This window comes from Condylura cristata, unplaced genomic scaffold (genome assembly GCF_000260355.1).
Source record: "Condylura cristata isolate star-nosed mole 26May11 unplaced genomic scaffold, ConCri1.0 scaffold00002, whole genome shotgun sequence".
NCBI lineage: Eukaryota > Metazoa > Chordata > Mammalia > Eulipotyphla > Talpidae > Condylura > Condylura cristata.
In genome coordinates this window covers 19,039,996-19,052,742 of record NW_004567103.1, presented here as the reverse complement: position 1 = coordinate 19,052,742, position 12,747 = coordinate 19,039,996, and the positions used below count along the sequence as shown (strand labels likewise).

Sequence of the window (12,747 nt, the reverse complement as noted above, 5' to 3'; positions counted from 1 at the left end):
ATGAAAATCTTTACTTTCAAAAGTAATCATCAGTAATACAACGTATGAATATAACGTAAGCCAAAAAATAAAGCAAACCAACAGAATTGTTTCTATACAGAACAATGAATAAATGAACCAGCACAAATAAAGCTGCTAATATACTTAAAAATTAGACTTTCAAAACAACAAATATAAAAATCATATAACAGCATTTTTAGTCTATTTGATTTATATACTTTTAGTCTATTTGATTTATATACTTAGCATATTTTTTACCATGGTATGAATTTTCTGTGTTATTTTTAAAATATTAAATCATATAATTGTCAATATAAGTATCTCCCAACACTAAATGACTCTGAATCCTCTGTGATAGTTAAAACAAATAAGCCCAAATTGTAATGTTTATTTGAAAAACAAAATTTAATGATGCACACAAAATAGTATCTTCATTTCTAATTGCAACTTTAAAAGGGAAAGCTCAATGAGAAAATTAAGCAAAATACAAGATAACACATATTTCTAAAAAGTGATTAGGATACACAGCATCTATTTTTCCCCAATGTCATTTGGAGAATGAAAAAATAAATATGGTTATAGAAAGTATTAATGATATTCAGGGAATAAAACTGTGTTATAAATTTTAAGCCCCAGATGACTAGGTAAAACTTAAGAGGAGTTTTATGGATACTATCTACCAATATATTTTTCCCAAACTACCTCTAAGGTCTTTTAAAATACATCGCAAGGACATGATAGGGTTTTAGAATATAAAAGTTACCATGTGTAAGGTATTAGGTACAAGGTAAAATAAGGCAGTATGGTATCTCTGTAGCATATGCTATCATTGCTTTTCATTTTTAGAAACATAAAACTTTCCTGGAAAGCTTTCCCCATCATTCTCAGGTTTAAAGTTAACATAATTATGCAACTCTAATGTAACAAAAATGTACCCATGATCTACTGTTTGAGAGCTAATAGTTCTCAAGTAAGAAGATAAAGCACTTATAATACTTAAAAAAAATATAATAAAAAAAGCAAACCCAAAATTAGAAGTGAAACCATCCCACTGACACCTACCTCCTGGAAATGCCATTCGCCAGGCATTTGTGGGTACAGGATTTGGAAGAGAGGGGTGATGAAGTTGGGGACAAATTCAGAGGGGCAATCAAGCTGTTGATGATCTCGGTCAACTGTGCACTCTGCAAGAAAACAGGCAGCCTTTTACCACAACTAAGCCATAAATCTGAACTAAATCTTAGGACTTTAGTGCTGGTCAAATGTTTAATTTCCCATGAAACAAATGCATACTGTAGTAAATATATAATCTAGAGTTATTTATAACACTGCTGTTTTTTTTAAATATTTACTATAAGTAAATCTAACTTAAGATACTCTTCATTTTTCCATAACCTTTTTTGTTAGTTCTTTCACCTATTCATTATCTCCTCTAAAACACTTTAACTCAAAATGTAGCATCCATCTATTTCCTTTAAGGCAAATTAAGAATAAAAAAATCATATCTATAATCTAGTAAGAGCAACTATGTGCCAGACACTATACTAAGTACTAGACAGAATAATTTTTAATCTTTGCAACTAACCTGTGAAATAGATAAGAGCTACTACTATTACAAAGATCAATTACAGTTGAAGAAATTGAGGCAAAATAAAATTAAGCAGCTTGATTAAAATTTATGAACTTGGTAGGAAATGAAGTTTGGATTCAAATTCAGGCTTGAATCCAATGCCACTCAATTTCTCAATTATTTTTCATAATTCAAAGTCAATTCAATTTTTTTTAAGAACTCAAAATTTTCACCTTTATCCCAAACATAAATGTATAAATATATATAATATTATTCTCGCCAATAATTTAGAAGAATTATAATACAATGTCACCAAAAGGGAAATAGTAATTTCTACAAAGAACAGGAATATTTTCATCATACATATAGGACATTTCATTGTAGAAAAATGGAAAGTAGAGAGGGTTAAAAAGGGAAATGAAAATCCTAAGTGTATATACAAAATGTGCATGCATATACACATGTACTTTTTAATTAAATCATGCCATATCAATTTTCTAAATCTTGGATTTCTCTAAAATTTAAAAAATGTATATACCTATTTCACAATTTTACTAAATAAATGACAGTATATTAAATGCAGTATATATTAAATAATTATTTTGAAATTTCATTTGTACAAAACTGCTTTAGAAATGAGATTAATATGAGAACTAAATCTAATACTTGAATTTTCCAAAAGTCTGTGATAAAAAGACCCTAAAATGCTTTCACCATTTCATTTTTTTGACAAATATTTACTAATAATTCTAGTTTTAAAATGATCACTCAGATTTTTTCAGACTAAAGTTCATTTTCAAAATCACCCACATAAATAGATTCTTTATCTACTTAGCAAGTATTTACATGTAAAGAAACTTAGAGCACATCATATTTTCCAATCTGAAATAGTGACACACAATTATTGTTCTACCTTCAAAAATATCTAAAAACCCGTAAGCCACTGGAGGTCACTGGTCCAGTACATGTGAATAAGTGACCTGAAAGAACAGCATTACAGCAAGCCCCTTGCTTTGCCCTCATAGCCACTCCACTTCCGTCCTTATAGGGGTTATGAAGCTCACAGTGAAAATGAGAATGAAAGTAAATTCTCTTCATTTACAATGTAAATTTAAAAAGTGTGAAATTTATTTAAACCATTAATTCATACTTTCAATTTATGAGTAAAATATATTACCTAATGATGCACGTATGCATTAGTACTATGAATCAATGTTATTTTTAAAAACTTCCCAGTCTGCAACTCAATAGTGTCTTTGTAGTTTGCTCTTTATTTGCTTTGAAATACATAAATGAATTTCATTCGTTAAACAACCCTTTAACAAAATCAATAATCAAGTGAAAGAATTACCTTAAATTCTTAAATTACCTTAAAATCTATATTTACATTTTACTATGGTTAATAAAGTTACATACCGATAGGTAATCTTAAGCAATAGATGGGTAATACTGGCCAGGCCATCCATGATATTTAACTCACCCCTGAACTGTCTTCCTTAACAACTACTTGAAAATAACTTAATTTTATAAGAACTGGCTAATAAAAGTTTTATTAGCATGTGTTTCAAGAAAGAGGATACACTCACAGGTAGTTTATTAATGGCTTCTACAAGTGATTGTTGCTGCACATTTCTGCATCCTCTTTCTCTGCTCTGTAAGTCTAGTGTTATTCTTCCTACTCTCACAACTGCTGGTTCCCTTCCCTACCGAAACACTGCTATTCCTGTTAGCAATGCGACCTAAAATGGCTATCTTCATGCATAAGTAACTCAAGCATTCTTAATAGGTTGTGTTCAAACAGATCTCATGTTTGATTAATGTTCTGCTACCACTAAGTTAGAACTCTTAATACATGTTTTAAATTTAGATCTAAACAATATGGTGAACCAAGGAAAAAGAAAAAAATACAAATCTCTTTTTAAAGAATAAGCAGAGACCTTCAGAAAAACAAAGTAGATGTGACCAACCAATCGGTTATTCTAAGGCATGTGAAACAACTAGAATCAAACCAAAAGGGTTCTGATCCTGAGACAAGAAAAGGAAAAACATGAGTGGGAATATAACAAACATTAATTTAAAACACTTTATATAGTGAAGTGCACACCAATTTAACATCAGATAATTACAAACTACTGAATAACAAAATACTCATAGAAGTACTTTATTAATGTATTCCAATTAAGAAAAACTCTAGGCAATTGTACATTTAACAAATATGGGGTAAAAGAGTTATACCAGACACAGATCTAACAGGAGGAAGATTGTAGCCATCTGGTATGAAATTATTTCCCAATGTATGCTAGAAAAACCTACAAAAACTAGGTGTGGTCAGGCATGAATCCAAATTACTGATTGTAACAATTTAATCAGTAGCTATAGTCACAATGTGATTAGAAAAAGAATTTTTCAAGCCTAGTAAAATAAGTTATGGCTATGTACCAGTACTTTACACATTATATATAAACCATTTAACTACATCAATATTATACTAGAAAAGGTTCATATAACAAATATTTTAATTGCTTAGAAACCCGCATCACAAGCTAATACATTTATTTGCATAGTTCATAAAGTTGATTAAAAGTCATTCATGTCACTCACACCTTACTCTCACTTCACATTACCTGTTTTTCTATGTTGCGAAGTAGTAGTGTAGGGCTACTTGGTGACATTTCAAAATCTTGTTCTGGTAAAGGATCTTGACTTTCTTGGGGAATCTGAAGATTCCCTGTAGTGTTTACTGAAGCTGCTTGGTCTGCAAATTGTATTTGTTTTTTCAAAATGTCTTTTGGAAGTTGACATTCTTCTAGGATCACTATTCCCTAGGCAAACAGCAATTAAAGAGTTGAAATGAAAACAAATTGACTGCTAGATCACTTTTGATGTTATAATATAATTGAAACCAAGCTTTTTATTATACCTTGGAAATCAGAAAGTACAGTTTAACTCTGTAAAAATGACTGATTTAAAACATGTGTAGCTAAAATGGCGTTTATGGCTGAAAAGTTAGGCTTACGATATACTGTCATAAATGATATATATACGCAGTTATTTTTCATCTTATTGGCTTATTAGTATTAAAAACGTGGCATATTTACAATAAAGCCAAAGATTTACTACACACGAGGCTATGAACACTTCAGACTGAAATTCAAAACATCTCCTTATATAATCTTCTGATATTTTAGTCACCAGCATTTCTATTTTGGTTTCATATTTGAGAACTTCCAATCTCAAATTAGAGATTCCAAATTAGAACACCAAACAGTAATCTAATTTTATACTAATTCCTTCATAGCACTAGAAGGTGCCAGAAAGCAATCATGGGCAAGACTGTACCATTGAGAAATAGCACACTCTAGGCTAATCAAAGTTTTTTTTGTTGTTGTTCTGACTCACATCAATTTATTATAAAAACTCTCATTAAACATAATTTTAAAAACTTCACTAAAATGGGGATATAAGGAATATACCTCAACATATTAAAGGCAATATATGATAAACCCACAGCAAATATTATATGCCAATGTGAAAAAAATGAAACATTTCCCCAATCAGAGTTTTTCTTGAGAAAAAACCTAAAGTGGAAACATTGGATGAAATAGGAAGTTGTCTCAAATTTTTAAGAGACTTCCAAACTGTTTCAGAAAGTAGTTGCATCAGTCTACATTTATGCCATCAAAATATAAAAATTTCAGTTGCAATATATTGTCATAAAGACTTGGCATCACCAATTATTTTAATTTTTATCATTCTGGTAGATATGCAGAACTATCTTGTTTTTGTTTTATTTTGGAAAAAATCCAGAAAGAAACTTGTACAAATTGTGAATGTACATTTAACATACTTTCAGGAACTTTTGAGATTGATGATACTATATCATGTCTAGTTTAATTTCTAAAATAATAGGTGACTAAAGAGCTTCTTTTAAATATATTTCTTCAAATTTCTTGATAGCCCTATTCATACATTCTAAGAAAACAGGGATTGAGATGGAATCAATAATTGGATCTCTTTGTTTTTGCAAGTTACTCACAATGTTCAAAGTACAGGTAAAAATAAATTAACTGATTTGCTGTTTAACCAAGCATTAGTAATAATATATTACTAGAAAAGAAATAATGTTTGACACCATACCTGATTATGTTCACTCTAAAGTTATATATTCTCTAAATTATGTATTGTAAACTAAAATGTCTTATATATATAACATAATCTATAACATAAATCTATAACATAACCTATCAACAATTCCCACACTGTTAACTCTCAAAATCTTTATACTGCATGCAAACAAGAATATGTACTCTAAAAGTACATTCATAAAAAATTGTACAGAAAACAAGTATAATTTTTTTTGACAAAGTATTACAGATTAGCAGCCAGGGCTCTCATGACAGCACTGGAGAGGCACTGGTAAAGAGAAATTTTTTGGATGATAAAATTACTGAATTATCTTGACAGTGGTCATATTTACATGAGCATATTTATTTGTCAGTCTCATCAAATTGTATATTCTAAATGAAGCATCTGATTTAAGACTTTTTAGTACAATCACTCAGAAAGGCTAACATGTTAACTATGAATTAGAAAAATGTAAAGGAAGAAAGGGAAATCCCTATGGTTCTGGGGGTGGAGGTGGGGTGTGTGTGACAAAACTAAAGCCAGAGCAATTAATTTATTAGCTAACAGCAAGGTATGATAAACTATTAGTCCAAGATAATTATCAATCCTAAATAACAAAATCCACACAGGAAAAGAAGCATTGGTCCTGAATAAAGATAGGTGGATAGCCAGCAAGGGAAAAAAAGAACCCATTTGGGGAAAAAGGAAAATTTAAAACTTTATCTATAATCAGCATCCAATCTCTGAATAATAATTAGTCTATGCTAAAAACCAAAATCTGAGGCTTATGGCAAGTTTAGAGATTTGAATATTCAAAAACAGATCCCTGAACAGATATACCCATAGGTTGTGTCTAGTATGATATAAAATGATCTAAATACTCTCAACTTAGATACTATGGTATTTGAACAGTAAAAGCAGGATACTTAAAGATAAGCTTACAGTAAATAAAAAATAAAATAAAAAAACATAAGTACACAATCCACAGGAGAACCAGAAATCACAATAAATTTTTAAGACCCAAAGCAGCTCATATAGTATAATAACAATCAGAATAGAAATATACTGACCATAAAATATCCTTAAGTGAAGAGAAAAAAAAGAGTTGAAACCATCCCAAAAAAATAGATATGGGAATAATTGACAAATGTTGCCAATAAAATCAAAATGATGTATTGATAAGATAAAGAGCAGATTCTCATTGTGAAAAATTAGTAAAGAACATATTTCAATGAGAAAAAATCTGGAGGTAGAGACAAAAATGTACATTTTAACAAGCCAGCCAGATGATTCTGATGTGTGTATAAGTTTGAGAACAATGGACCAGACTCCTGCTAACATGTATAATAAAATCTCAGCATCTTATCATATACAGGTTTATATTTCAGACTTGCAATATCCACTATAAGTACTGAGCATACCAGGTAAACTCTTAAGTGGTGCCTAGAAAATGCAGGTTGTTTGCGTCTTATAGCTATGCCATTTGGAATTTATAGCTTCCAGGTCATCATGTCAAAAGTGAGAGCAAAAAGAATATAGCCTTTAAATATTTTGTCTGTCCTCAAAATGTAATACATCACTTCTGCTAATAGTTCACTCCAGTAGTAACCCTGACTAACTGTAAAAGGATTAGGAAATACAGGGAAAATAAGAGAGTTTATTGGAAAGTTAGTATCTCTGTCACAACCTGTCCTTATGGTCAAATAAATATTACTTTGTTGATACTTTGAAATACACCCAACCCATATCCCCAAGGGAGATAATATATAATTACATTCAATTCAAATTTCAGGAATTTTAGGTGATTTATTTTCCCCAGTGGGTCTTGATATGGTTCCCCTTGTCTGGACATCTATGATCTAAGAAATTACGCCCCTTTCCACCCTATATGCAATGTTGGAAGAGGGCAATATAATCACATAAACATCACCATGTTGGAAGAAGAATAAAGAAGATACATGAATTTTTGCTCTGTATTAATTCTGAAAGTCAGTTGGACAGATAAAATGAGAGTCCTTTACCCTAGGAGCAGAGTTTGATTAGACTGGGATTTTTACCACCAAAGGATACTTTCAATTCACTTCTCTTTATGGCTCCTGAAAGTTTCTTCCCCTTCTACTATCTGCCCTGGCTATGTATATCAGTAGCTGGTGCCTTACCCCCTTTTTAAGGACTGCAAAGCTCTCAGCCTACTTATTCACAGAAGTCTAAGGTCCTAAGATTTCCTTGAACCATAAAAGGAACTTTTAGGACTCTTGATATCTTTGGCAGTACAATTCAGAAAATCAGAAGGATTAATATCTAATTTAAGTCAATTACTGGTGCTAAAAATATCATAGTTCTTTGAGACAATTTCAAAGGATATATGCATATTAATAAATATATATACATATATATATTTCTGTCTAAGTTTATCTACATACTCCTACTTTTCCCTTTTTCTCTTCCTGTACTTCACTGAAATATCCATGAAGCCATTGGGTTTTCATGAGAAATTCATATTCTTAATATTTCCCACCACTCCCAGGGTAGCTGTATTCAGTTTGAAGCTGCTCTGGAATATCAGACTTTTAGTGTGATATTTGTTCTTAGTTAACTCTCACTCTTTACTCTTTAAGGTTTTCTTCAACTCTTTGTCCTACAATATGAAGACTAGAAGCAGTACTGCCCACTTTGTAAGATCCTGGATTTCTAAACTCTACTCCCTACTATGCTTTTAAATAGATTTGAAAAAGACCCAGGTAGACATGTCATTGATGAAAAGTAAGATCAGAAAAGTCTATACAAAACATAAAGTTTGGATAGGACATAGCCAAAAAAACAAGTAGCAAATTAAAAGAAAGTAAGGAATTCCTCTCAGTATAGAAAGACAAAAATATGAAAGAGTAGGTAAGAGACACAAACAATTTGAGCTGCTCAACCCTTCTGGGAATTAAAGAAAGAGAGAATAGGAAAAACACAGCAGAAATGCAATATTTAAATGATAACAGCAGAGAGTTTTCCAGAAATAAAGATAGAATACCACTGATTAAACGTGCACTCTTAAAAAAAAAACAAAAAAGCTGTATGTTCAAAGACTTATATGCATGTGCAGAATAGCATTCTTCATAATAGCAAAAATGGAAATAAATTCCAACAATGGATGAGTGGAAAAATTATAGCATATCCATATAAATCAATGTCTACTCAATAAAAAGGAAGAAACTACTCACAAGCATACCTTGTTTCACTGTGATTTGTTTTATTTTCCTATGCAGATATTAAGTTTTTTTTTTTCCTTTTAATTGAATGTCTGTGACAACCCCATATGTCAAGTAGGTCTATCACAGCATTTTCTCATAGTATGTGCTCTCCTTGTGTCTCTGTGTCACATTTAATTGAGGTAGAGTGCTACTTGTCATACACCTGACAGACTATAATATAGTATAAACATAACTTTTATCTAAAACAAAGAAATCCATGTGATTTACTTTACTGAGATAATTCATTTTCTTACAGTTCTGGAACTGAAGCTGCAATGTGTGAGAGATATGCCGTATGTAACAGAAATAACATTAAAATCATTATTCTAGGTTAAAAAAAAAAGCCAAGTATGAAAGATGATTTATTATTTGATTTATATTAAATTCTGGAAATAGTAAAGCTATGGTAGCAAACATCTGTGGTTGTCAAGGTCAAGATCCTGAAAGTAACAGATTGATTGCTAAGAGAAAGGAGTAAAATTTTTTTTTTAAAAGATTTATTTATTTATTCATACAGAACTGGGGTACAGGCCAGAGATGCGAAGGGTGAGAGGATTCACCAGAGACAGAGCAGGAAGCAAAACAGGCAGATCGACGAAGTACACTGCTGAGGGGAGCAGAGGGCAGGTCAGGAGAGGTCTGCCTCGCCATGTGGTCGCCTCCGGGGCAGGCGGGAATCGAACTCATGCGGAAGTGGCTTTAGTTTCTTAGTGCAGTGCTTTAACCCGCTGCGCCACCAGGGAGGGCCAGGAATAAAATTTTTGAAGGCAATAGAAATACTAAATATCATGATCATAGTAATAGTTACATAAATATATGTGTCAAAATTCAGTGAATTGTACAGTCAAAAATCTATAATTTGAGTACATAATAAAGAAATCATAATTACCATTTATTAGTAAAAAATGTAGAACATCAAATAATCAAGAAAATTTTAAAGTTACCAGGTAGAAAACACAGAATGCTTATAAAAGAAAAACAATTACATTGACAGTAGACTGCTTACTAGTATTGCAGAAAATAACAAAACTGAATATTTAAAGTATTAAGAAGAGACAATAACAAAAAAAAATCACAAATTTACCTCCACTTAAAACATTACTGAATAGTGAGGATAAAAGTATTTTGAGGCCCTCCCTGGTGGTGCAGCGGATTAAAGCACCACACAAAGAAGCTAAAACCACTTCAGCGAGAGTTCAATGCCCGCTCCCGGAGGTGACCACATGACGCATCAGACCTTTCCTGGCCCGCCCGCTGCTCCCCTCAGCAGTGTACTTCGTCAATCTGCCTGTTCTGCTCCCCACTCTGTCTCTAGTGAAGCCTCTCACCACCCCTGCACCTCTGGCCTGTACCCCAGCTCTGTATGCATAAATCAATGAATCTTTAAAAAAATCTAAAAAAAAAAAAGGTATTTTGAGACATACAAAGGAGAATTCAATACAGATAGAGAGAATTTTAATACATGCTTAATTACAAGTGATAGAGGTATAATTATAAGTCATCATATTATAATATGTAAATATGCCAAATCAACATACTATCCATCTTACAATACACACAATTTTATATGCAAAATTCATCAGCAAGAATGAAATCAAGAGACTGCCAACTTCCAAGTTTTGTCTTTAAATAAAATAAAATTCTCACTGAAGTACTGTTATTAGTCTTCTTTCCAGGCTACATACCTAGGGATAGCCATGTGGCTAAATCTGAACCAGTGGAAAAGGAAGCAAATGAACACACCTTCTAATTCATCTCCATCTTAAGACAATCTGTGCTGTATTTCTCACTTTCAAGTGCTGACAGGAAATAACTACATCCTTGTTCAACAGTGCTAAGAATACATACTAGTGGGTAGCAGATAGCAAGATACAAGGAACCCAGGTTAGTGAGTGATCCTGGAAACAGCCAACTTACTTCACCAGCCTGTAACTCCATCCCCTACATCAGCTGTTGAACATCTGAGGATTTAACCAACCTTGGGAAATACTTACTATGATACATGCTATACAGTTAGGATGACAATGGTTATGTGTGTAACTGAACACATACAGACTTTTTGCTCATCATTATTCCCTAAAACTATAGAATAACAACTACTTGCCTAGCATTTACATTGTATCAGTTATTATAGGTATTGCAGAGATGATTTAAGTACACAGGAAGATGCACATATATATACTATGTGCAAACACTGACATTTTCTATAAGGGACAAGAGCAACTGAGAATTTTGCATACTGAGAGACATATATACCACATTCCCTACTTTTAAAGTTATATGTGAGAGAAATGAACTATTGAATACCTTCATATAAAGCTTCTATCAATATATTAGGAGGTTTCTTTGTTACAGTATAACCTGTACCTAACTTTGTAAGTAGAACACATTAAGAACAGTAAGCACATTTTAAAAAATAATATAATAGTAGTAACAAGGTTAGATATAATCAATGATAGTTAAATAGTAGTAAGATTTAAATTTTAAACAAAAATATAAAATTACTGAGTATTTATAGTCATTATTGGGATAGTATATATTTAAGGAAATATGTCTAAATTAAGGAGTAATAACAAAGAATAAAATTGCAACATATAACTTTCAAACTTCAAACTGGCATAGAAGCAAAGTAGCAAATTATACCAATCTAATAAAAGAAAGGTGAAAAACAAGACAAAAATACAAAGAAGTGAGAAATGAGGAAATAAAAATGAATGGATTTTTTAAATCTAGCTACATTTAGCTTATGAAAGAAACACTTGAAATAATATAAATAATGTATCTGCCAAACAGCATTATTTCAAAATGTAAAGAGCAAAAATAATAGAATTATCTAGGAAATGTGAAAATTTCACAAGGATTAGAGATTTTAACAAATCTGTATCAGTAAATGAAAGATATAGAACCTGTATAGAGATATATACTACAGAATCAATTAGTTTAGTCTAATAGTGAAACCTATAGTCAATAAATTAAGAAAACCATTCTTTTCTACTATACATTAGACATTACAAAATTTTATGAGTAGTAGGTCAGGAAGAATAAAACCTATATAATCAGTTCACATACTACTGTATTTGATGTACAGTAACGTTTACATAAATTATGTTATAAAGAAAATAGCTTTATAAGTTTAGAAATATGAGGTTTCTAAAGTTTGGCTTAAAAAGGCAATTACATTAGAAATTTACATTATCAATAATTCAAAACAATGGAATAACTATGTGGTATGCACTCAAAGAGATATTTAAGTGATAAAGTATGAATTTACTCATTTGTATAATATAAAGCAAAAAAGCAATCAAACAAATCAAAAAAACAAAACAAACTGTTAGTGTCTGACAACAGAGTAGTGGTTACCAGCGGGCGAGGCAGGGAGGGGGGCAGAGATAAAGAGGCTGGTTGATTGGTAGTAGATGGTGACTGGCTAGCTGGTGGTGGATGTTGGATAAACTATGCAGTTACTACAGTGAGAAGTGTACATCTGAAACCTGTACAATGTTATAAACCAATTCAAACTCAAGAAAGTACAAACTGCATAGTGTGAACTGATGCATACTTTAATGTGAACTGAAAGAGTTGTAAGAACAAGAAATTAAAACAGCAACAATATGATACACTCCAAGACAATAACATATGAAAGAACAAAAATACAATAGAAATAAAAAAGAAAATAAAGGCTTATTCTAGGATGAAAAGATTAACAAAACACTTTTTTTTTTAATTTGGAAAAACAACATAGGAGGACTTTTGTATTAAAAAACAAACTTCTAAGCTGAATAATTAAGTTTAGACATATAGATTGGGAAG

The 12,747-nt window shown here is 31.4% G+C and overlaps 1 protein-coding gene across 2 annotated transcripts in view; it reads right to left on the bottom strand.

The window, feature by feature from the left end:
• The window catches only part of KANSL1L (KAT8 regulatory NSL complex subunit 1-like), a 94,704-nt gene that overhangs the window by 44,957 nt on the left and 37,000 nt on the right, over nt 1-12,747 (bottom strand). For both annotated transcript variants that reach the window (XM_012727308.1, XM_012727309.1), the window contains exons 4-5: nt 4,195-4,392; nt 1,063-1,184 (exon numbers count right to left, since the gene is read on the bottom strand). In XM_012727308.1, the coding sequence (XP_012582762.1) occupies nt 1,063-1,184; nt 4,195-4,392 (320 nt within the window). The remainder of the gene's footprint in view (nt 1-1,062; nt 1,185-4,194; nt 4,393-12,747) is intronic.